Here is a 25901-nt window from a genome sequence, read left to right as displayed (position 1 = left end):
ATTACTTTTCAGAACAAACGTAGGGTACCGCCCAAGAGATGTAGGACGCGCCCAAGAGATGTAGGACGCGCCACAGAGATGTAGGACGCGCCACAGAGATGTAGGACGCGCCACAGAGATGTAGGACGCGCCACAGAGATGTAGGACGCGCCACAGAGATGTAGGACGCGCCCAAGAGGTGTAGGACGCGCCCAAGAGGTGTAGGACGCGCCACAGAGGTGTAGGACGCGCCACAGAGGTGTAGGACGCGCCACAGAGGTGTAGGACGCGCCACAGAGGTGTAGGACGCGCCCAAGAGGTGTAGGACGCGCCCAAGAGGTGTAGGACGCGCCCAAGAGGTGTAGGACGCGCCCAAGAGATGTAGGACGCCCCCAAGAGATGTAGGACGCCCCCAAGAGGTGTAGGACGCCCCCAAGAGATGTAGGACGCCCCCAAGAGATGTAGGACGCCCCCAAGAGGTGTAGGACGCCCCCAAGAGGTGTAGGACGCGCCCAAGAGATGTAGGACGCGCCCAAGAGATGTAGGACGCGCCCAAGAGATGTAGGACGCGCCCAAGAGATGTAGGACGCCCCCAAGAGGTGTAGGACGCCCCCAAGAGGTGTAGGACGCCCCCAAGAGGTGTAGGACGCCCCCAAGAGGTGTAGGACGCCCCCAAGAGATGTAGGACGCCCCCAAGAGATGTAGGACGCCCCCAAGAGATGTAGGACGCGCCCAAGAGGTGTAGGACGCGCCCAAGAGGTGTAGGACGCGCCCAAGAGGTGTAGGACGCGCCCAAGAGGTGTAGGACGCGCCCAAGAGGTGTAGGACGCGCCCAAGAGGTGTAGGACGCGCCCAAGAGATTTAGGACGCGCCCAAGAGATTTAGGACGCACCCAAGAGATTTAGGACGCGCCCAAGAGATGTAGGACGCGCCCAAGAGATTTAGGACGCGCCCAAGAGATTTAGGACGCACCCAAGAGATTTAGGACGCGCCCAAGAGATTTAGGACGCGCCCAAGAGATTTAGGACGCGCCCAAGAGATGTAGGACGCGCCCAAGAGTCAATGTGTAATTCGAACCCTTCAGTTACGCAGAGTGCAACGGCACCACAAACTTACAACCGAACGGAGAATGATACTTGATCCCAACTTCCTGGAACACCTGTCGGGGAAGCCCAATATCACACAGGTAAACCCCGCCTACTCCCTCTGACAGCGGCAGCGGCAGACCCAGAGACAGTGTCCACTTGGCTTCTACGGCGTGGCCCTGTTCGCTGACTGGAGGATCCAGGCTGAGCACGGGAGCTCTGTTCTGGTTGGCCCAGTCTACAGCGGCCTGGTACCACGGCTGGTCCATAAGGAAGTTGTTCTCGTGACAGTCCAGGCAGTTGATGATAAGGTCCACAGGGCTGTCTGGAAGCTCTGAGAGGTGACATGAAACATTGTCACTTTAGGTTAACATTCAGGGACGATTTTCTTTCTCTCCCCCTTATACATATTAACCCTAGACCTAGATTAAAATAGCTTTTCAGTCCAGGACTAGGTATAACCTGGGTCTGAATCGGGAAACTTGGGACTGGGGAAACCGTCCCTTAGATGACTGCACTTTACAGAGAGTCTCATAGCTCATAGCTGATAAAGACAAACAAAACAATAACTGTATTCATAATGCCCTGACCCTCCCGTTACATAACACCGACTAACCCTGAACTCCACGACACAGAATAGACACATCCATCCCGCACCTTTAATACTGGAGAAGGGTTTGCCCTCTCTGTCTTGTAGAGGGAAAAGCTAGTTGGAGATCTACCAATGAATAACAGCAGCTCATTGAGACTGTTAAACAGCTTCTATCTCAAGGCCATCGGACTGATTAAACAGCCACCACTAACATTGAGTGGTTGCTGCCAACATACGGACTCAACTCCAGCTCACTTTAATAATGGAAAAATGGATGTAATAAATGTATCACTAGCCACTTTAAACTATGCCACTTTTATGTTTACATACCCTACATTACTCATCTCATATGTATATACCGTACTCTATACCATCTACTGCATCTTGCCTATGCCGTTCTGTACCATCACTCATTCATATATCTTTATGTACATATTCTTATTAATTCCTTTACACTTGTGTGTATAATGTAATTGTTGTGAAATTGTTAGGTCAGATTACTTGTTAGATATTACCGCATGGTCAGAACTAGAAGCACAAGCATTTCGCTACACTCGCATTAACATCTGCTAACCATGTGTATGTGACCAAATAAACATTTGATTAGATCATCATTTATTCAATAGCTGATACGTCACCTTTAACACTGGAGAACTGTTTGCCCTCTGTCTTGGTGTAAAGGGTGATCTCGCTGGAGACGGCATCCAGCGTCTTGACAAAGTTAGGCAGGAAGAGAATGACCTCCACCTCGTGGTTGGCCAGGTGACGAGCACAGTTGATGCCCTGGGCCCCCTGGACGTGAGGCCCGCAGAGTAAGGCCACAGTGGGCCGCTGGTGGACATTCTTAGGGGTCAGTCTGTAATGAAGGAAAGGTTAGGGTTAGGCTTGAAGTCTGGAGGGAAGGGAGCAGAGGCAGGATGTGATGCCCTGGGCCCCCTGGACGTGAGGCCCACAGAGTAAGGCCACAGTGGGCCGCTGGTGGACATTCTTAGGGGTCCGTCTGGAGGGAGCATGTATCATAAAAGGATTCGTTTTTTTTGTGTCTAGCAATAAATATTGGACACAAATCAATAAATCATTTAACTTAGTCTGATTAAATCTGTACAACATGAAATTGGCAGACAAAATAAGCAGTACAAATCTGTAAAAAGCACGGTGATCATCTTTCCATTCATTTTGAATTGTTGTAAATACTTGCATCTACAAAACAGATTGTCTGGGACATAAAGACTCATTTAGAGTACTTCTTGAGATCTCAAAAATGGCTGACAAATGTTTACGTCTGAGTGTAATGGTGTCCAAGGTTGTGCGTTTCTTACCTGTTGGGCCCGCCCAGCAGCGTCAAGGCCATCTGACTGGCACACACACCTGTCATCTCCAGCCTCCTCTCCAATGAGAGGCCATAACGTTCAGCTACTGACAACAGACGCTTGTGCAGCTCATAGGAAATACTGGGCACCACCAGGCCCGAGTCTACGGAGAAACACAGAGAGGGTGCAAGGACATTGGCTGCTAAATCACAGACAGGTAAACACTTCAGAAGTTTAAAATACAGTTGATATTTTTTTATCTTTTCATCTTCTGCTTCTCCTCGGCTAGAAAAGAGCGGTAGCATCCGACAACACTAACGACAATTCTCTATAATTTTTTTATTTTGACCTTTTTTTAACTAGGCGAGTCCGTTAAAGAACAAAATCTTATTTACAATGACGGCCTACTGGGGAACAGTGGGTTAACTGCCTTGTTCAGGGGGCAGAACGACAGATTTTTTACCTTGTCAGCTCGGGGATTCGATCTTGCAACCTTTTCGGTTACTAGTCCAACGCTCTAACCATCTATATGAACGCAGCTGCCACTGTATTGAAGCCATTGGACTCAGTTTATCATAGCGCATTGTGTTTCATTACGGGCGATAGGTTCGGTACACATTGCATTTTGTATCGAAAAGTAGGCTGGTCCTCGAAGTCTCCTAGATCTTTTAGTCTATAAAAGAGCCTCTTGCATAAACTCCCTCCGTAACATCACCTCATTGTTAACCTTCAGATGTATAAGAAGTTACCAGAACCCGGATTCAGGGATTGCTAACCCTGGAGATCTCCCCGAGTGGCGCAGCGGTCTAACGCACTGTATCGCAGTGCTAGTGGAGTCACTACAAACCCGGGTCCGATCCCGGGCTGTATCACAACAGGACGTGAACGGACGTACCATAGGGCGGCGCACAATTGTCCCAGCGTCGTCCGGGTTAGGGTTTGGCTGGCGGAGGCTTTACATGTAAAGCCATCATTGTAAATAAGAATTTGTTCTTAACCTGAATTGCCTAGTTAAATAAAAAGGTTAAATACAAAAATAAATAAATCCCTTCCATCTCAACCGAGTTCGCTAATTCTGCTTTCCAAAAATGTTGCGCTTCTCATGTAGAATGATCTCTGAAAGTCTTTAACGTTGGTGGCTCTAGCGTAACGGTGGTGGATCTAGCGTAACGGTGGTGGCTCTAGCGTAACGGTGGTGGCTCTAGCGTAACGGTGGTGGCTCTAGCGTAACGGTGGTGGCTCTAGCGTAACGGTGGTGGCTCTAGCGTAACGGTGGTGGCTCTAGCGTAACGGTGGTGGCTCTAGCGTAACGGTGGTGGATCTAGCGTAACGGTGGTGGCTCTAGCGTAACGGTGGTGGCTCTAGCGTAACGGTGGTGGCTCTAGCGTAACGGTGGTGGCTCTAGCGTAACGGTGGTGGCTCTAGCGTAACGGTGGTGGCTCTAGCGTAACGGTGGTGGCTCTAGCGTAACGGTGGTGGCTCTAGCGTAACGGTGGTGGCTCTAGCGTAACGGTGGTGGCTCTCTATGTTACAGAGCCTTCTTACTGAAGAATGTGTTCGTTTCATATGATTGTGTTTTGCTTTTCGTGCGTTATGATTGCTTTTCATGTATTGTGTCATTTGTGTATATAAACTGAGTGGACAAAACATTAAGAACACCTGCTCTTTCCATGACACGGACTGACCAGGTGAATCCAGGTGAAAGCTACGATCCCTGATTGATGTCACTTGTCAAATCCACTTCAATCAGTGTAGATGAAGGGGAGGAGATTTATTTTAAGAATGAAGACATGGATGGTGTATGTGTGCCATTCAGAGGGTGAATGGGCAAGATAAAATATTTAAGTGCCTTTGAACAGGGTATGGTAGTAGGTGCCAGGCGCACCGGTTTGTGTCAAGAACTGCAACGCTGCTGGGTTTTTCCACACTCAACAGTTTCCCGTGTGTATCAAGAATGGTCCACCACCCAATAGGATATCCAGGACACTTGACACAACTGTGGGTAGCATTGGGCGGGGGTTGCAACTCAATATTAGGAAAGTGTTCCTGCTGTTTGGTATACTCTGTGTAGATATGTACAGTGTAATTGTTGTGCAATCTGCAAAAAGAGACCGTGGTCTAATCATGACTACCCGCTTAAATCTATTTTTTTTTAAGTGTTCCAAATGAAAGGAGAAAAAAAAGGCATTGATTAGTCTAAAATCCGATTAATTTGTTGATCAGAAAAGAGACAATGCCTACCAGTGCAATACTCTTTGGCCCCAGGCTGTGGGACAGATATCTGCCTGTACACCACAGGTTTGGTCTCTAGAATGTTCTTGTCGTGGCGGTATTGCGACGACTGCTGCTCTTGCGGCGTTCCGCGCGCCTGGGCCACGTTACCGCGACGATCTGACCCGGCGATCTGTGAGAACACGGCAGCTTTGTCGAACAGCGCCAGGTTCCCCTCGAAGTCAAAGTCTGTGTCAAGCCCATCGTCCATATTGTTCCCGAAACACTCATCGTCTCTGTGCTGCCTCTGACCACCTCCTCCTCCGTTCTTCACGCCGTTCTTCTTGGGGGTGACCTGGTTGGCGCCCCGACTACTGGACGACCCTGTGATATCAAAACAAAAAGAGTAGTACAGGTCAGTAGTGGTAGTACAGGTCAGTAGTGGTAGTACAGGTCAGTAGTGGTAGTACAGGTCAGTAGTGGTAGTACAGGTCAGTAATACAGGTCAGTAATACAGGTCAGTAGTACAGGTCAGTAGTACAGGTCAGTAGTGGTAGTACAGGTCAGTAGTACAGGTCAGTAGTACAGGTCAGTAGTACAGGTCAGTAGTGGTAGTACAGGTCAGTAGTACAGGTCAGTAGTACAGGTCAGTAGTGGTAGTACAGGTCAGTAGTACAGGTCAGTAGTACAGGTCAGTAGTGGTAGTACAGGTCAGTAGTACAGGTCAGTAGTGGTAGTACAGGTCAGTAATGGTAGTACAGGTCAGTAGTACAGGTCAGTAGTGGTAGTACAGGTCAGTAATGGTAGTACAGGTCAGTAGTACAGGTCAGTAGTGGTAGTACAGGTCAGTAGTGGTAGTACAGGTCAGTAGTGGTAGTACAGGCCAGTAGTGGTAGTACAGGTCAGTAGTGGTAGTACGGGTCAGTAGTGGTAGTACGGGTCAGTAGTGGTAGTACAGGTCAGTAGTACAGGTCAGTAATGGTAGTACAGGTCAGTAGTAGTAGTACAGGTCAGTAGTGGTAGTACAGGTTTGTAGTACAGGTCAGTAGTGGTAATACAGGTCAGTAGTACAGGTCAGTAGTACAGGTCAGTAGTACAGGTCAGTAGTGGTAATACAGGTCAGTAGTACAGGTCAGTAGTGGTAGTACAGGTCAGTAGTACAGGTCAGTAGTAGTAGTAGTACAGGTCAGTAGTGGTAGTACAGGTCAGTAGTGGTAGTACAGGTCAGTAACGGTAGTACAGGTCAGTAGTGGTAGTACAGGTCAGTAGTACAGGTCAGTAGTGGTAGTACAGGTCAGTAGTGGTAGTACAGGTCAGTAGTACAGGTCAGTAGTGGTAGTACAGGTCAGTAGTACAGGTCAGTAGTGGTAGTACAGGTCAGTAGTGGTAGTACAGGTCAGTAGTGGTAGTACAGGTCAGTAGTGGTAGTACAGGTCAGTAGTACAGGTCAGTAGTACAGGTCAGTAGTGGTAGTACAGGTCAGTAGTACAGGTCAGTAGTGGTAGTACAGGTCAGTAGTACAGGTCAGTAGTACAGGTCAGTAGTGGTAGTACAGGTCAGTAGTACAGGTCAGTAGTACAGGTCAGTAGTACAGGTCAGTAGTGGTAGTACAGGTCAGTAGTACAGGTCAGAAGTACAGGTCAGTAGTGGTAGTACAGGTCAGTAGTACAGGTCAGTAGTGGTAGTACAGGTCAGTAGTGGTAGTACAGGTCAGTAGTACAGGTCAGTAGTGGTAGTACAGGTCAGTAGTGGTAGTACAGGTCAGTAGTGGTAGTACAGGTCAGTAGTGGTAGTACAGGTCAGTAGTGGTAGTACAGGTCAGTAGTGGTAGTACAGGTCAGTAGTGGTAGTACAGGTCAGTAGTGGTAGTACAAGTCAGTAGTGGTAGTACAAGTCAGTAGTGGTAGTACAAGTCAGTAGTGGTAGTACAGGTCAGTAGTGGTAGTACAGGTCAGTAGTGGTAGTACAGGTCAGTAACGGTAGTACAGGTCAGTAACGGTAGTACAGGTCAATAACGGTAGTACAGGTCAGTAACTGTAGTACAGGTCAGTAGTGGTAGTACAGGTCAGTAGTACAGGTCAGTAATGGTAGTACAGGTCAGTAGTGGTAGTACAGGTCAGTAATGGTAGTACAGGTCAGTAGTGGTAGTACAGGTCAGTAGTGGTAGTACAGGTCAGTAGTGGTAGTACAGGTCAGTAGTGGTAGTACAGGTCAGTAGTGGTAGTACAGGTCAGTAGTACAGGTCAGTAGTACAGGTCAGTAGTACAGGTCAGTAATGGTAGTACAGGTCAGTAGTACAGGTCAGTAACGGTAGTACAGGTCAGTAGTACAGGTCAGTAACGGTAGTACAGGTCAGTAGTACAGGTCAGTAACGGTAGTACAGGTCAGTAGTACAGGTCAGTAATGGTAGTACAGGTCAGTAGTGGTAGTACAGGTCAGTAACGGTAGTACAGGTCAGTAATGGTAGTACAGGTCAGTAATGGTAGTACAGGTCAGTAATGGTAGTACAGGTCAGTAGTGGTAGTACAGGTCAGTAGTGGTAGTAAAGGTCAGTAGTGGTAGTAAAGGTCAGTAGTGGTAGTACAGGTCAGTAGTGGTAGTACAGGTCAGTAGTGGTAGTACAGGTCAGTAACGGTAGTACAGGTCAGTAGTACAGGTCAGTAATGGTAGTACAGGTCAGTAGTGGTAGTACAGGTCAGTAACGGTAGTACAGGTCAGTAATGGTAGTACAGGTCAGTAGTACAGGTCAGTAGTACAGGTCAGTAGTACAGGTCAGTAGTGGTAGTACAGGTCAGTAGTACAGGTCAGTAGTGGTAGTACAGGTCAGTAGTACAGGTCAGTAATGGTAGTACAGGTCAGTAGTGGTAGTACAGGTCAGTAATGGTAGTACAGGTCAGTAGTGGTAGTACAGGTCAGTAACGGTAGTACAGGTCAGTAGTGGTAGTACAGGTCAGTAACGGTAGTACAGGTCAGTAGTGGTAGTACAGGTCAGTAGTGGTAGTACAGGTCAGTAGTACAGGTCAGTAGTGGTAGTACAGGTCAGTAGTGGTAGTACAGGTCAGTAGTACAGGTCAGTAGTGGTAGTACAGGTCAGGAGTACAGGTCAGTAGTGGTAGTACAGGTCAGTAGTACAGGTCAGTAGTACAGGTCAGTAGTACAGGTCAGTAGTGGTAGTACAGGTCAGTAGTACAGGTCAGTAGTGGTAGTACAGGTCAGTAGTGGTAGTACAGGTCAGTAGTACAGGTCAGTAACGGTAGTACAGGTCAGTAGTGGTAGTACAGGTCAGTAGTGGTAGTACAGGTCAGTAGTGGTAGTACAGGTCAGTAGTGGTAGTACAGGTCAGTAGTGGTAGTACAGGTCAGTAGTGGTAGTACAGGTCAGTAGTACAGGTCAGTAGTACAGGTCAGTAGTACAGGTCAGTAGTACAGGTCAGTAGTACAGGTCAGTAGTGGTAGTACAGGTCAGTAGTTCAGGTCAGTAATGGTAGTACAGGTCAGTAGTACAGGTCAGTAACGGTAGTACAGGTCAGTAGTGGTAGTACAGGTCAGTAGTACAGGTCAGTAGTGGTAGTACAGGTCAGTAGTGGTAGTACAGGTCAGTAGTACAGGTCAGTAATGGTAGTACAGGTCAGTAGTACAGGTCAGTAATGGTAGTACAGGTCAGTAATGGTAGTACAGGTCAGTAATGGTAGTACAGGTCAGTAATGGTAGTACAGGTCAGTAGTACAGGTCAGTAGTGGTAGTACAGGTCAGTAGTACAGGTCAGTAATGGTAGTACAGGTCAGTAGTACAGGTCAGTAATGGTAGTACAGGTCAGTAGTGGTAGTACAGGTCAGTAGTGGTAGTACAGGTCAGTAGTACAGGTCAGTAGTGGTAGTACAGGTCAGTAGTACAGGTCAGTAGTGGTAGTACAGGTCAGTAGTACAGGTCAGTAGTACAGGTCAGTAGTACAGGTCAGTAATGGTAGTACAGGTCAGTAGTGGTAGTACAGGTCAGTAGTACAGGTCAGTAGTACAGGTCAGTAATGGTAGTACAGGTCAGTAGTGGTAGTACAGGTCAGTAGTGGTAGTACAGGTCAGTAGTGGTAGTACAGGTCAGTAGTACAGGTCAGTAGTGGTAGTACAGGTCAGTAGTGGTAGTACAGGTCAGTAGTGGTAGTACAGGTCAGTAGTGGTAGTACAGGTCAGTAGTGGTAGTACAGGTCAGTAGTGGTAGTACAGGTCAGTAGCGGTAGTACAGGTCAGTAGCGGTAGTACAGGTCAGTAACGGTAGTACAGGTCAGTAGTACAGGTCAGTAGTACAGGTCAGTAGTACAGGTCAGTAGTGGTAGTACAGGTCAGTAATGGTAGTACAGGTCAGTAACGGTAGTACAGGTCAGTAGTACAGGTCAGTAGTACAGGTCAGTGGTACAGGTCAGTAGTGGTAGTACAGGTCAGTAGTACAGGTCAGTAGTACAGGTCAGTAGTACAGGTCAGTAGTGGTAGTACAGGTCAGTAGTGGTAGTACAGGTCAGTAGTACAGGTCAGTAATGGTAGTACAGGTCAGTAGTACAGGTCAGTAACGGTAGTACAGGTCAGTAGTGGTAGTACAGGTCAGTAGTGGTAGTACAGGTCAGTAATGGTAGTACAGGTCAGTAGTGGTAGTACAGGTCAGTAACGGTAGTACAGGTCAGTAGTGGTAGTACAGGTCAGTAACGGTAGTACAGGTCAGTAGTGGTAGTACAGGTCAGTAGTACAGGTCAGTAGTACAGGTCAGTAGTACAGGTCAGTAGTACAGGTCAGTAACGGTAGTACAGGTCAGTAGTGGTAGTACAGGTCAGTAGTACAGGTCAGTAGTGGTAGTACAGGTCAGTAGTGGTAGTACAGGTCAGTAGTGGTAGTACAGGTCAGTAGTACAGGTCAGTAGTGGTAGTACAGGTCAGTAGTACAGGTCAGTAGTGGTAGTACAGGTCAGTAGTACAGGTCAGTAGTGGTAGTACAGGTCAGTAGTACAGGTCAGTAGTACAGGTCAGTAGTACAGGTCAGTAGTACAGGTCAGTAGTGGTAGTACAGGTCAGTAGTGGTAGTACAGGTCAGTAGTACAGGTCAGTAACGGTAGTACAGGTCAGTAGTGGTAGTACAGGTCAGTAGTGGTAGTACAGGTCAGTAGTACAGGTCAGTAGTACAGGTCAGTAGTACAGGTCAGTAGTGGTAGTACAGGTCAGTAGTGGTAGTACAGGTCAGTAGTGGTAGTACAGGTCAGTAGTGGTAGTACAGGTCAGTAGTACAGGTCAGTAATGGTAGTACAGGTCAGTAGTACAGGTCAGTAACGGTAGTACAGGTCAGTAGTGGTAGTACAGGTCAGTAATGGTAGTACAGGTCAGTAGTACAGGTCAGTAGTGGTAGTACAGGTCAGTAGTACAGGTCAGTAGTGGTAGTACAGGTCAGTAGTGGTAGTACAGGTCAGTAGTACAGGTCAGTAATGGTAGTACAGGTCAGTAGTACAGGTCAGTAATGGTAGTACAGGTCAGTAATGGTAGTACAGGTCAGTAATGGTAGTACAGGTCAGTAATGGTAGTACAGGTCAGTAGTACAGGTCAGTAGTGGTAGTCCAGGTCAGTAATGGTAGTACAGGTCAGTAACGGTAGTACAGGTCAGTAGTACAGGTCAGTAACGGTAGTACAGGTCAGTAGTACAGGTCAGTAATGGTAGTACAGGTCAGTAGTACAGGTCAGTAGTGGTAGTACAGGTCAGTAGTGGTAGTACAGGTCAGTAGTGGTAGTACAGGTCAGTAGTGGTAGTACAGGTCAGTAATGGTAGTACAGGTCAGTAGTGATTGTACAGGTCAGTAGTGGTAGTACAGGTCAGTAGTGGTAGTACAGGTCAGTAGTACAGGTCAGTAGTGGTAGTACAGGTCAGTAGTTCAGGTCAGTAGTGGTAGTACAGGTCAGTAGTGGTAGTACAGGTCAGTAGTGGTAGTACAGGTCAGTAGTGGTAGTACAGGTCAGTAGTGGTAGTACAGGTCAGTAGTACAGGTCAGTAATGGTAGTACAGGTCAGTAATGGTAGTACAGGTCAGTAGTGGTAGTACAGGTCAGTAGTGGTAGTACAGGTCAGTAACGGTAGTACAGGTCAGTAATGGTAGTACAGGTCAGTAGTGGTAGTACAGGTCAGTAATGGTAGTACAGGTCAGGAGTGGTAGTACAGGTCAGGAGTGGTAGTACAGGTCAGTAGTGGTAGTACAGGTCAGTAGTGGTAGTACAGGTCAGTAATGGTAGTACAGGTCAGTAACGGTAGTACAGGTCAGTAGTACAGGTCAGTAGTGGTAGTACAGGTCAGTAACGGTAGTACAGGTCAGTAACGGTAGAACAGGTCAGTAGAACAGGTCAGTAGTGGTAGTACAGGTCAGTAGTGGTAGTACAGGTCAGTAATGGTAGTACAGGTCAGTAATGGTAGTACAGGTCAGTAGTACAGTTCAGTAGTGGTAGTACAGGTCAGTAGTACAGGTCAGTAATGGTAGTACAGGTCAGTAATGGTAGTACAGGTCAGTAATGGTAGTACAGGTCAGTAGTGGTAGTACAGGTTAGTAGTACAGGTCAGTAGTACAGGTCAGTAGTGGTAGTACAGGTCAGTAGTGGTAGTACAGGTCAGTAGTACAGGCCAGTAGTGGTAGTACAGGTCAGTAGTACAGGTCAGTAGTGGTAGTACAGGTCAGTAGTACAGGTCAGTAGTGGTAGTACAGGTCAGTAGTACAGGTCAGTAGTGGTAGTACAGGTCATTAATGGTAGTACAGGTCAGTAGTACAGGTCAGTAGTGGTAGTACAGGTCAGTAGTACAGGTCAGTAATGGTAGTACAGGTCAGTAGTACAGGCCAGTAATGGTAGTACAGGTCAGTAGTACAGGTCAGTAGTACAGGTCAGTAGTGGTAGTACAGGTCAGTAGTACAGGTCAGTAGTGGTAGTACAGGTCAGTAGTGGTAGTACATGTCAGTAGTACAGGTCAGTAGTGGTAGTACAGGTCAGTAGTGGTAGTACTGGTCAGTAGTGGTAGTACAGGTCAGTAGTACAGGTCAGTAGTACAGGTCAGTAGTGGTAGTACAGGTCAGTAATGGTAGTACAGGTCAGTAATGGTAGTACAGGTCAGTAGTGATAGTACAGGTCAGGAGTGGTAGTACAGGTCAGTAGTACAGTTCAGTAGTGGTAGTACAGGTCAGTAATGGTAGTACAGGTCAGTAATGGTAGTACAGGTCAGTAGTGATAGTACAGGTCAGGAGTGGTAGTACAGGTCAGTAGTACAGTTCAGTAGTGGTAGTACAGGTCAGTAATGGTAGTACAGGTCAGTAGTACAGTTCAGTAGTGGTAGTACACGTCAGTAATGGTAGTACAGGTCAGTAGTACAGGTCAGTAATGGTAGTACAGGTCAGTAGTACAGGTCAGTAGTGGTAGTACAGGTCAGTAGTAGTAGTACAGGTCAGTAGTGGTAGTACAGGTTTGTAGTACAGGTCAGTAGTGGTAATACAGGTCAGTAGTACAGGTCAGTAGTACAGGTCAGTAGTACAGGTCAGTAGTACAGGTCAGTAGTGGTAATACAGGTCAGTAGTACAGGTCAGTAGTGGTAGTACAGGTCAGTAGTACAGGTCAGTAGTAGTAGTAGTACAGGTCAGTAGTGGTAGTACAGGTCAGTAGTGGTAGTACAGGTCAGTAACGGTAGTACAGGTCAGTAGTGGTAGTACAGGTCAGTAGTACAGGTCAGTAGTGGTAGTACAGGTCAGTAGTGGTAGTACAGGTCAGTAGTACAGGTCAGTAGTGGTAGTACAGGTCAGTAGTACAGGTCAGTAGTGGTAGTACAGGTCAGTAGTGGTAGTACAGGTCAGTAGTGGTAGTACAGGTCAGTAGTGGTAGTACAGGTCAGTAGTACAGGTCAGTAGTACAGGTCAGTAGTGGTAGTACAGGTCAGTAGTACAGGTCAGTAGTGGTAGTACAGGTCAGTAGTACAGGTCAGTAGTACAGGTCAGTAGTGGTAGTACAGGTCAGTAGTACAGGTCAGTAGTACAGGTCAGTAGTACAGGTCAGTAGTGGTAGTACAGGTCAGTAGTACAGGTCAGAAGTACAGGTCAGTAGTGGTAGTACAGGTCAGTAGTACAGGTCAGTAGTGGTAGTACAGGTCAGTAGTGGTAGTACAGGTCAGTAGTACAGGTCAGTAGTGGTAGTACAGGTCAGTAGTGGTAGTACAGGTCAGTAGTGGTAGTACAGGTCAGTAGTGGTAGTACAGGTCAGTAGTACAGGTCAGTAGTGGTAGTACAGGTCAGTAGTGGTAGTACAAGTCAGTAGTGGTAGTACAAGTCAGTAGTGGTAGTACAAGTCAGTAGTGGTAGTACAGGTCAGTAGTGGTAGTACAGGTCAGTAGTGGTAGTACAGGTCAGTAACGGTAGTACAGGTCAGTAACGGTAGTACAGGTCAATAACGGTAGTACAGGTCAGTAACTGTAGTACAGGTCAGTAGTGGTAGTACAGGTCAGTAGTACAGGTCAGTAATGGTAGTACAGGTCAGTAGTGGTAGTACAGGTCAGTAATGGTAGTACAGGTCAGTAGTGGTAGTACAGGTCAGTAGTGGTAGTACAGGTCAGTAGTGGTAGTACAGGTCAGTAGTGGTAGTACAGGTCAGTAGTGGTAGTACAGGTCAGTAGTACAGGTCAGTAGTACAGGTCAGTAACGGTAGTACAGGTCAGTAGTACAGGTCAGTAACGGTAGTACAGGTCAGTAGTACAGGTCAGTAACGGTAGTACAGGTCAGTAGTACAGGTCAGTAACGGTAGTACAGGTCAGTAGTACAGGTCAGTAATGGTAGTACAGGTCAGTAGTGGTAGTACAGGTCAGTAACGGTAGTACAGGTCAGTAATGGTAGTACAGGTCAGTAATGGTAGTACAGGTCAGTAATGGTAGTACAGGTCAGTAGTGGTAGTACAGGTCAGTAGTGGTAGTAAAGGTCAGTAGTGGTAGTACAGGTCAGTAGTGGTAGTACAGGTCAGTAGTGGTAGTACAGGTCAGTAACGGTAGTACAGGTCAGTAGTACAGGTCAGTAATGGTAGTACAGGTCAGTAGTGGTAGTACAGGTCAGTAACGGTAGTACAGGTCAGTAATGGTAGTACAGGTCAGTAGTACAGGTCAGTAGTACAGGTCAGTAGTACAGGTCAGTAGTGGTAGTACAGGTCAGTAGTACAGGTCAGTAGTGGTAGTACAGGTCAGTAGTACAGGTCAGTAATGGTAGTACAGGTCAGTAGTGGTAGTACAGGTCAGTAATGGTAGTACAGGTCAGTAGTGGTAGTACAGGTCAGTAACGGTAGTACAGGTCAGTAGTGGTAGTACAGGTCAGTAACGGTAGTACAGGTCAGTAGTGGTAGTACAGGTCAGTAGTGGTAGTACAGGTCAGTAGTACAGGTCAGTAGTGGTAGTACAGGTCAGTAGTGGTAGTACAGGTCAGTAGTACAGGTCAGTAGTGGTAGTACAGGTCAGGAGTACAGGTCAGTAGTGGTAGTACAGGTCAGTAGTACAGGTCAGTAGTACAGGTCAGTAGTACAGGTCAGTAGTGGTAGTACAGGTCAGTAGTACAGGTCAGTAGTGGTAGTACAGGTCAGTAGTGGTAGTACAGGTCAGTAGTACAGGTCAGTAACGGTAGTACAGGTCAGTAGTGGTAGTACAGGTCAGTAGTGGTAGTACAGGTCAGTAGTGGTAGTACAGGTCAGTAGTGGTAGTACAGGTCAGTAGTGGTAGTACAGGTCAGTAGTGGTAGTACAGGTCAGTAGTACAGGTCAGTAGTACAGGTCAGTAGTACAGGTCAGTAGTACAGGTCAGTAGTACAGGTCAGTAGTGGTAGTACAGGTCAGTAGTTCAGGTCAGTAATGGTAGTACAGATCAGTAGTACAGGTCAGTAACGGTAGTACAGGTCAGTAGTGGTAGTACAGGTCAGTAGTACAGGTCAGTAGTGGTAGTACAGGTCAGTAGTGGTAGTACAGGTCAGTAGTACAGGTCAGTAATGGTAGTACAGGTCAGTAGTACAGGTCAGTAATGGTAGTACAGGTCAGTAATGGTAGTACAGGTCAGTAATGGTAGTACAGGTCAGTAATGGTAGTACAGGTCAGTAGTACAGGTCAGTAGTGGTAGTACAGGTCAGTAGTACAGGTCAGTAATGGTAGTACAGGTCAGTAGTACAGGTCAGTAATGGTAGTACAGGTCAGTAGTGGTAGTACAGGTCAGTAGTGGTAGTACAGGTCAGTAGTACAGGTCAGTAGTGGTAGTACAGGTCAGTAGTACAGGTCAGTAGTGGTAGTACAGGTCAGTAGTACAGGTCAGTAGTACAGGTCAGTAGTACAGGTCAGTAATGGTAGTACAGGTCAGTAGTGGTAGTACAGGTCAGTAGTACAGGTCAGTAGTACAGGTCAGTAATGGTAGTACAGGTCAGTAGTGGTAGTACAGGTCAGTAGTGGTAGTACAGGTCAGTAGTGGTAGTACAGGTCAGTAGTACAGGTCAGTAGTGGTAGTACAGGTCAGTAGTGGTAGTACAGGTCAGTAGTGGTAGTACAGGTCAGTAGTGGTAGTACAGGTCAGTAGTGGTAGTACAGGTCAGTAGTGGTAGTACAGGTCAGTAGCGGTAGTACAGGTCAGTAGCGGTAGTACAGGTCAGTAGCGGTAGTACAGGTCAGTAGTACAGGTCAGTAGTACAGGTCAGTAGTACAGGTCAGTAGTGGTAGTACAGGTCAGTAATGGTAGTACAGGTCAGTAACGGTAGTACAGGTCAGTAGTACAGGTCAGTAGTACAGGTCAGTGGTACAGGTCAGTAGTGGTAGTACAGGTCAGTAGTACAGGTCAGTAGTACAGGTCAGTAGTACAGGTCAGTAGTGGTAGTACAGGTCAGTAGTGGTAGTACAGGTCAGTAGTACAGGTCAGTAATGGTAGTACAGGTCAGTAGTACAGGTCAGTAACGGTAGTACAGGTCAGTAGTGGTAGTACAGGTCAGTAGTGGTAGTACAGGTCAGTAATGGTAGTACAGGTCAGTAGTGGTAGTACAGGTCAGTAACGGTAGTACAGGTCAGTAGTGGTAGTACAGGTCAGTAACGGTAGTACAGGTCAGTAGTGGTAGTACAGGTCAGTAGTACAGGTCAGTAGTACAGGTCAGTAACGGTAGTACAGGTCAGTAGTGGTAGTACAGGTCAGTAGTACAGGTCAGTAGTACAGGTCAGTAGTGGTAGTACAGGTCAGTAGTACAGGTCAGTAGTGGTAGTACAGGTCAGTAGTGGTAGTACAGGTCAGTAGTGGTAGTACAGGTCAGTAGTACAGGTCAGTAGTGGTAGTACAGGTCAGTAGTACAGGTCAGTAGTGGTAGTACAGGTCAGTAGTACAGGTCAGTAGTGGTAGTACAGGTCAGTAGTACAGGTCAGTAGTACAGGTCAGTAGTACAGGTCAGTAGTGGTAGTACAGGTCAGTAGTGGTAGTACAGGTCAGTAGTACAGGTCAGTAACGGTAGTACAGGTCAGTAGTGGTAGTACAGGTCAGTAGTGGTAGTACAGGTCAGTAGTACAGGTCAGTAGTACAGGTCAGTAGTACAGGTCAGTAGTGGTAGTACAGGTCAGTAGTGGTAGTACAGGTCAGTAGTGGTAGTACAGGTCAGTAGTGGTAGTACAGGTCAGTAGTACAGGTCAGTAATGGTAGTACAGGTCAGTAGTACAGGTCAGTAACGGTAGTACAGGTCAGTAGTGGTAGTACAGGTCAGTAATGGTAGTACAGGTCAGTAGTACAGGTCAGTAGTGGTAGTACAGGTCAGTAGTACAGGTCAGTAGTGGTAGTACAGGTCAGTAGTGGTAGTACAGGTCAGTAGTACAGGTCAGTAATGGTAGTACAGGTCAGTAGTACAGGTCAGTAATGGTAGTACAGGTCAGTAATGGTAGTACAGGTCAGTAATGGTAGTACAGGTCAGTAATGGTAGTACAGGTCAGTAGTACAGGTCAGTAGTGGTAGTCCAGGTCAGTAATGGTAGTACAGGTCAGTAACGGTAGTACAGGTCAGTAGTACAGGTCAGTAACGGTAGTACAGGTCAGTAGTACAGGTCAGTAATGGTAGTACAGGTCAGTAGTACAGGTCAGTAGTGGTAGTACAGGTCAGTAGTGGTAGTACAGGTCAGTAGTGGTAGTACAGGTCAGTAGTGGTAGTACAGGTCAGTAATGGTAGTACAGGTCAGTAGTGATTGTACAGGTCAGTAGTGGTAGTACAGGTCAGTAGTGGTAGTACAGGTCAGTAGTACAGGTCAGTAGTGGTAGTACAGGTCAGTAGTTCAGGTCAGTAGTGGTAGTACAGGTCAGTAGTGGTAGTACAGGTCAGTAGTGGTAGTACAGGTCAGTAGTGGTAGTACAGGTCAGTAGTGGTAGTACAGGTCAGTAGTGGTAGTACAGGTCAGTAGTACAGGTCAGTAATGGTAGTACAGGTCAGTAATGGTAGTACAGGTCAGTAGTGGTAGTACAGGTCAGTAGTGGTAGTACAGGTCAGTAACGGTAGTACAGGTCAGTAATGGTAGTACAGGTCAGTAGTGGTAGTACAGGTCAGTAATGGTAGTACAGGTCAGGAGTGGTAGTACAGGTCAGGAGTGGTAGTACAGGTCAGTAGTGGTAGTACAGGTCAGTAGTGGTAGTACAGGTCAGTAATGGTAGTACAGGTCAGTAACGGTAGTACAGGTCAGTAGTACAGGTCAGTAGTGGTAGTACAGGTCAGTAACGGTAGTACAGGTCAGTAACGGTAGAACAGGTCAGTAGAACAGGTCAGTAGTGGTAGTACAGGTCAGTAGTGGTAGTACAGGTCAGTAATGGTAGTACAGGTCAGTAATGGTAGTACAGGTCAGTAGTACAGTTCAGTAGTGGTAGTACAGGTCAGTAGTACAGGTCAGTAATGGTAGTACAGGTCAGTAATGGTAGTACAGGTCAGTAATGGTAGTACAGGTCAGTAGTGGTAGTACAGGTTAGTAGTACAGGTCAGTAGTACAGGTCAGTAGTGGTAGTACAGGTCAGTAGTGGTAGTACAGGTCAGTAGTACAGGCCAGTAGTGGTAGTACAGGTCAGTAGTACAGGTCAGTAGTGGTAGTACAGGTCAGTAGTACAGGTCAGTAGTGGTAGTACAGGTCAGTAGTACAGGTCAGTAGTGGTAGTACAGGTCATTAATGGTAGTACAGGTCAGTAGTACAGGTCAGTAGTGGTAGTACAGGTCAGTAGTACAGGTCAGTAATGGTAGTACAGGTCAGTAGTACAGGCCAGTAATGGTAGTACAGGTCAGTAGTACAGGTCAGTAGTACAGGTCAGTAGTGGTAGTACAGGTCAGTAGTACAGGTCAGTAGTGGTAGTACAGGTCAGTAGTGGTAGTACATGTCAGTAGTACAGGTCAGTAGTGGTAGTACAGGTCAGTAGTGGTAGTACTGGTCAGTAGTGGTAGTACAGGTCAGTAGTACAGGTCAGTAGTACAGGTCAGTAGTGGTAGTACAGGTCAGTAATGGTAGTACAGGTCAGTAATGGTAGTACAGGTCAGTAGTGATAGTACAGGTCAGGAGTGGTAGTACAGGTCAGTAGTACAGTTCAGTAGTGGTAGTACAGGTCAGTAATGGTAGTACAGGTCAGTAATGGTAGTACAGGTCAGTAGTGATAGTACAGGTCAGGAGTGGTAGTACAGGTCAGTAGTACAGTTCAGTAGTGGTAGTACAGGTCAGTAATGGTAGTACAGGTCAGTAGTACAGTTCAGTAGTGGTAGTACACGTCAGTAATGGTAGTACAGGTCAGTAGTACAGGTCAGTAATGGTAGTACAGGTCAGTAGTACAGGTCAGTAGTGGTAGTACAGGTCAGTAGTGGTAGTACAGGTCAGTAGTACAGGTCAGTAGTACAGGTCAGTAATGGTAGTACAGGTCAGTAGTACAGGTCAGTAATGGTAGTACAGGTCAGTAGTACAGGTCAGTAGTACAGGTCAGTAGTACAGGTCAGTAGTACAGGTCAGTAATGGTAGTACAGGTCAGTAGTGGTAGTACAGGTCAGTAATGGTAGTACAGGTCAGTAGTGGTAGTACAGGTCAGTAGTACAGGTCAGTAGTGGTAGTACAGGTCAGTAGTGGTAGTACAAGTCAGTAGTACAGGTCAGTAGTACAGGTCAGTAGTGGTAATACAGGTCAGTAGTGGTAGTACAGGTCAGTAATGGTAGTACAGGTCAGTAATGGTAGTACAGGTCAGTAATGGTAGTACAGGTCAGTAGTACAGGTCAGTAGTGGTAGTACAGGTCAGTAGTGGTAGTACAGGTCAGTAGTGGTAGTACAGGTCAGTAGTACAGGTCAGTAATGGTAGTACAGGTCAGTAGTACAGGTCAGTAGTGGTAGTACAGGTCAGTAATGGTAGTACAGGTCAGTAGTACAGGTCAGTAGTGGTAGTACAGGTCAGTAGTACAGGTCAGTAGTGGTAGTACAGGTCAGTAGTACAGGTCAGTAGTGGTAGTACAGGTCAGTAGTGGTAGTACAGGTCAGTAGTGGTAGTACAGGTCAGTAGTACAGGTCAGTAGTAGTAGTACAGGTCAGTAGTACAGGTCAGTAGTGGTAGTACAGGTCAGTAGTACAGGTCAGTAGTGGTAGTACAGGTCAGTAATGGTAGTACAGGTCAGTAGTGGTAGTACAGGTCAGTAGTACAGGTCGGTAATGGTAGTACAGGTCAGTAATGGTAGTACAGGTCAGTAGTACAGGTCAGTAGTGGTAGTACAGGTCAGTAGTGGTAGTACAGGTAAGTAATGGTAGTATAGGTCAGTAGTACAGGTCAGTAGTACAGGTCAGTAGTACAGGTCAGTAGTGGTAGTACAGGTCAGTAGTGGTAGTACAGGTCAGTAGTGGTAGTACAGGTCAGTAGTGGTAGTACAGGTCAGTAATGGTAGTACAGGTCAGTAGTACAGGTCAGTAGTACAGGTCAGTAGTGGTAGTACAGGTCAGTAGTACAGGTCGGTAGTACAGGTCAGTAATGGTAGTACAGGTCAGTAGTACAGGTCAGTAGTGGTAGTACAGGTCAGTAGTGGTAGTACAGGTCAGTAATGGTAGTACAGGTCAGTAATGGTAGTACAGGTCAGTAGTACAGGTCAGTAGTGGTAGTACAGGTCAGTAGTACAGGTCAGTAGTACAGGTCAGTAGTACAGGTCAGTAGTGGTAGTACAGGTCTGTAATGGTAGTACAGGTCAGTAGTACAGGTCAGTAATGGTAGTACAGGTCAGTAGTACAGGTCAGTAATGGTAGTACAGGTCAGTAGTACAGGTCATTGAGTCTGCAGTGTACTGGTTTCTATTGGTGCCTAATGAACATGACCCTGCAGTGTGCTGGTTTCTATTGGTGCCTAATGAACATGGCCCTGGCAGTGTGCTGGTTTCTATTGGTGCCTAATGAACATGACCCTGCAGTGTGTTGGTTTCTATTGGTGCATAATGAACATGACCCTGCAGTGTGCTGGTTTCTATTGGTAACTAATGAACATGACCCTGGCAGTGTGCTGGTTTCTATTGGTGCCTAATGAACATGGCTGGTTTCTATTGGTGCCTAATGAACATGACCCTGCAGTGTGCTGGTTTCTATTGGTGCCTAATGAACATGACCCTGCAGTGTGCTGGTTTCTATTGGTAATTAACGAACATGACCCTGGCAGTGTACTGGTTTCTATTGGTGCCTAATGAACATGACCCTGCAGTGTGCTGGTTTCTATTGGTGCCTAATGAACATGGCCCTGCAGTGTGCTGGTTTCTATTGGTGCCTAATGAACATGACCCTGCAGTGTGCTGGTTTCTATTGGTAACTAACGAACATGACCCTGGCAGTGTACTGGTTTCTATTGGTGCCTAATGAACATGACCCTGCAGTGTGCTGGTTTCTATTGGTGCCTAATGAACATGGCCCTGGCAGTGTGCTGGTTTCTATTGGTGCCTAATGAACATGACCCTGCAGTGTGCTGGTTTCTATTGGTGCCTAATGAACATGACCCTGCAGTGGTCTGGTTTCTATTGGTGCCTAATGAACATGACCCTGCAGTGTGCTGGTTTCTATTGGTGCCTAATGAACATGACCCTGCAGTGGTCTGGTTTCTATTGGTGCCTAATGAACATGACCCTGGCAGTGTACTGGTTTCTATTGGTGCCTAATGAACATGACCCTGCAGTGTGCTGGTTTCTATTGGTGCCTAATGAACATGACCCTGCAGTGTGCTGGTACTTACAGGAGTTGTGTCGCCGTCGGAAACCCCCGGGCTGGCCCGGCCCGTCCAGGTGTTTATCTCCATAGCTTTTAGAACACAGCTGTTGCGGTGAAGACAGCCTGTCCTGGGTCTTATGCTGTCCTCTGTGTGGGACTGAGACCGGATCGCTGCTCTTCGGAACCACAACACCTCTACCACTCACTATATCCAGGACCTTCAGCTCCTTGATGTCCACGGCACTGTGGGAGAATAGACAGTCACATAAAGGCTGACGTCCACGGCACTGGGAGAATAGACAGTCACATAAAGGCTGATGTCCACGGCACTGTGGGAGAATAGACAGTCATATACAGGCTGACGTCCACGGCACTGTGGGAGAATAGACAGTCATATACAGGCTGACGTCCACGGCACTGTGGGAGAATAGACAGTCATAGACAGTCACATAAAGGCTGATGTCCACGGCACTGTGGGAGAATAGACAGTCACATAAAGGCTGACGTCCATGGCACTGTGGGAGACAACAGGTAATTCTGGACTGTGAAAATAGAATTGATCTCAACCCTGGTAGACAATCATGTTGGTTTGACAACTTTGAAGGTATTTTCTCCTGAATTAATTAATGCGGTGTACATTTGTATCATTTGACAAGAGAGACGTGTGAAACAGCCTGTTATTAGTCCTTGAAACATTTAATTGAAATACTGTAGAATTCCATTATTTCCTGTGAAGGACTGCTCCTACTGGGGAGGGCCAATATGGCCGACCGGTGGCTTCAAAGCCTCTCAATGGCCAATACATAGCATCAGCAATCTAGGGTTTATATGATCGGCTATGAAAAGCCAACTGACATTTACTCCTGAGGTGCTGACTTGCTGCACCCTCGACAACTACTGTGATTATTATTATTTGACCCTGCTGGTCATTTATGAACATCTTGGCCATGTTCTGTTATAATCTCCACCCGGCACAGCCAGAAGAGGACTGCCCACCCCTCATAGCCTGGTTCCTCTCTAGGTTTCTTCCTAGGTTTTGGCCTTTCTAGGGAGTTTTTCCTAGCCACCGTGCTTCTTCACCTGCATTGCTTGCTGTTTGGGGTTTTAGGCTGGGTTTCTGTGCAGCACTTTGAGATATCAGCTGATGTAAGAAGGGCTTTATAAATACATTTGATTTGATATACATTATTGATAATGCGACATGTAGAAGGGTTGAAACTGTTAATTACTGTTCTCAAAACAATGTCCAGTACAGGCTAGAACACTACAATGCAAGAACATACCGGTAGCGTCCAACTTTGTAGGCTAACTTTCCTTGCTAGCTTACAGCTGAAGCTAACATCAATTCACTACCCAAGTACATCGTTTGTGAAAATATGCTAACCATAAGTGAAAAAAAATAGCTGTTTAACAAAACTTTATTAATTCACTTCGTCTCCCGTGCCTTACGTCTCTTTCAGTCAAGATCATCTTTGCTTGAGCCTCGAACTGACTTTGTGTGAATGACGTCACGGGTCTTAAGAGACAGTGCACACTTTTATTTAAAAAAGCTACTGCTTCTTCTATTGCTAAATGTTGTTGAGCAGCGCCATAAAATAAGTCCCCATTAGAAAGTAAACAGGTTGTTTTTAATCTGTAGCCTCATTGAAATTAGTTAAAGCAAGATTAATAACTCATTGCATGCACACACGCATTGAATATGTATAACCGATGTGAAATGGCTAGCTAGTTAGCGGTGGTGCGCGCTAGCAGCCTTTCAGTCGGTGACGTCACTCGCTCTGAAACCTTGAAGTAGTGGTTCCCCTTGCTCTGCAAAGGGCCGCGGCTTTTGTGGAGCGATGGGTAACGATGCTTCGTGGGTGACTGTTGTTGGTGTGTGCAGAGGGTCCCTGGTTCGCGCCCGGGTCGGGGCGAGGGGACGGACTAAAGTTAAACTGTTACATATGCATTCACCTGTATTGTGAATAGGCCTAAACTACATCTTGGATTTACCCAGTTTATCAAGAGAGATTTACCACTCAAATACATTTCTGCCATTATGTTGTTATGTAGTTTGATTGGCAAAAAAAAAAGTCTGATTGTATGATTGATTAATTTATTTATTAATACATTCATTCTAAAATCCAAAAATGTCAAATGAAATGATATTGAACTCAGAAGATCTATCTGGATCAAGTGCCATTCTTTGACTTTGGCCAATACACCTTTTATTTGTTTTTAACTTGGTATAATTTTGGTATCGTTCTGGTATCAAGTATCGTGTTGAATCCAGTGTCATGATACTAAACCTAGTATCGAAGTCAACATGCTGGTATCATGACAACACTAGCCTACAATTGAGTTATTTTAATCATAGTTTCCCTGAAAGCGTTGTAATACTATGAAGAAAATATAATTTCCACGAAAATAATAAACAGTCGTACCTAAAAGTGACCTCGGGCACAGGACACTTGACTCCATTGTGGAAGGGCTGTTTGAGGGAGATGGTCTGGCTGGACTGGTCCACAGACGACACCTCACCTTGGTACACCCCCAGAGTTTCTCCGCAGTTTATCGAGACCAGACTACCCAACCAGTCTGCAGCCATGCTGTCTGGTGACGAGTCAAACCATGGTAAACATGAACACATGTCATGAGAAAGTTGAGATGTCATGTCATGAGAAAGTTTAAAGTTGAAATAGCTAGCTAACATCTAGCTGAGGTTGACAGCTTGCTAACAACATGGCCTCTGACGAGGTCTAATATTCGCGTTCAGAATGGCAATACATGTCTTATTGTTTCTTGAAGAAAAGTAGCCTACCTTTGGTGATATTCCGTATAACGACTGTTTTAATTTAATATTTGAGCAGTTGCCCAAAATGGGGTATTATAATTAAAATAATCAAAGCAAGCGTCCTTAGCTTTGTTTCAGAAGCATGAGCTAGCGTCGCACAACTTCCGGCGCACGTAGCCAAACACATTTCAAAATAAAAGTTATCAGGGTTGCAGACATGAAATACACAATGCACAATGACATTTATGTGTTTGTTATCACATTTAATTTCATGGAGTGAATATTGCTTTAATATAATTTATTAAGAGGCTAAGCCGTGGCCTCCCTAGTGCCACAGTGATCTAACACTTCGAACCCACCGGTCATGGCGCAAAATATGTAGCATCACCAGGATATGGTGAATTTATGCACCACACCGAACGCACTGCAACTGTCTCTGCAACGCAACACTGCAAGGCAAACGCAGCGATTCATTGGAATTTAATGTAATTATGGTGTACCAAAATGCAATGATACTGTCGGTGTGTTCGAAGCATAAGACACTGCATCACGGTGTTAGCTGTGCCACTAGAGATCCTGGTTCGAGTCCAGGCTCTGTCGCAGCCGCCCTCGACCGGGAGACCCATAGGGCATAGTACAATTGGCCCAGCGTCAGTGTTTGGCCAGCAGGGATGTTCTTGTCCCGTCTCGCACTAGCGGGCGCATGCACGCTGACATGGTCGCCAGGTGTACAGATTGCTTTGGCTGGCTACCGGTTTAAGCGAGCAGTGTGTCAAGAAGCAGTGCGGCTTGGCTGGGTTGTGTTTCGGAGGACGCACGGCTCTCGACCTTTGCCTCTCCCCCATAAGGGAGTTGCAGCGATGGGACAAGACTGTAAAGGGAGAAAAAGGACCAAAAAAAATAACAAGAGTCTAAACCGTAGTGGGGGGGGGGGGCGGGGGTTGGGGGGATGGGGGGGGGGGGGGGGGGGGGGTTCTAAGCTGACATACGGAATTGTTATAAAATGGTCATACAATAGGCAATTTAGATATTGAATTTTGAATTTTAGGACCCCTTTAGTTTAGGTAATAAACAAATTAGACAGTAACAGTCAAAAGACACACCAATTCCAGGGTTTGTCTTTATTTTCTACATTGTAGAATAATATTGAAGACATCAAAACTATGAAATAACACATATGGGATCATGTAAACTCTATGGGATCATGTAAAAATAAAACGTCCTCTCACTGTCAGCTGTGTTTATTTTCAGCAAACTTAACATGTGTAAATATTTGTATGAACATAACAAGATTCAACAACTGAGACATAAACTGAACAAGTTCCATAGACATGTGACTAACAGAAATGGAATAATGTGTCCCTGAACAAAGGGGGGTCAAAATCAAAAGTAACAGTCAGTATCTGGTGTGGCCACCAGCTGCATTAAGTACTGCAGGGCATCTCCTCATGGACTGGACCAGATTTGCCAGTTCTTGCTGTGAGATGTTACCCCACTCTTCCACCAAGGCACCTGCAAGTTCCCGGACATTTCTGGGGGGAATGGCTCGAGCACTCACCCTCCGATCCAACAGGTCCCAGATGTGCTCAATGGGATTGAGATCCGGGCTCTTCGCTGGCCATGGCAGAACACTGACATGCCTGTCTTGCAGGAAATCACGCACAGAACGAGCAGTATGGCTGGTGGCATTGTCATGCTGGATGGTCATGTCAGGATGAGCCTGCAGGAAGGGTACCACATGAGGGAG

At 46.4% G+C, this 25901-nt stretch overlaps 1 protein-coding gene across 1 annotated transcript; it reads right to left on the bottom strand.

Moving 5' to 3' along the window:
• Nucleotides 1-5: 5 nt before the first annotated feature.
• edc3 (enhancer of mRNA decapping 3 homolog (S. cerevisiae)) lies at nt 6-24359 on the bottom strand. The gene is made up of 7 exons (XM_055933098.1): nt 24182-24359; nt 23805-23973; nt 21407-21624; nt 5208-5561; nt 2976-3129; nt 2295-2512; nt 6-1398 (listed from the first exon to the last, which is right to left on the bottom strand). The coding sequence occupies exons 2-7, from the start codon at nt 23966-23968 to the stop codon at nt 1064-1066; spliced, it is 1443 nt and encodes a 480-aa protein (XP_055789073.1). The 5' UTR covers nt 23969-23973; nt 24182-24359; the 3' UTR covers nt 6-1063.
• Between the last annotated feature and the right edge of the window lie 1542 nt (nt 24360-25901).

Source organism: Salvelinus fontinalis, chromosome 9, assembly GCF_029448725.1.
Source record: "Salvelinus fontinalis isolate EN_2023a chromosome 9, ASM2944872v1, whole genome shotgun sequence".
NCBI lineage: Eukaryota > Metazoa > Chordata > Actinopteri > Salmoniformes > Salmonidae > Salvelinus > Salvelinus fontinalis.
Note: the sequence above shows the minus strand (reverse complement) of the source record. Positions and strands in the feature narration are given on the sequence as shown.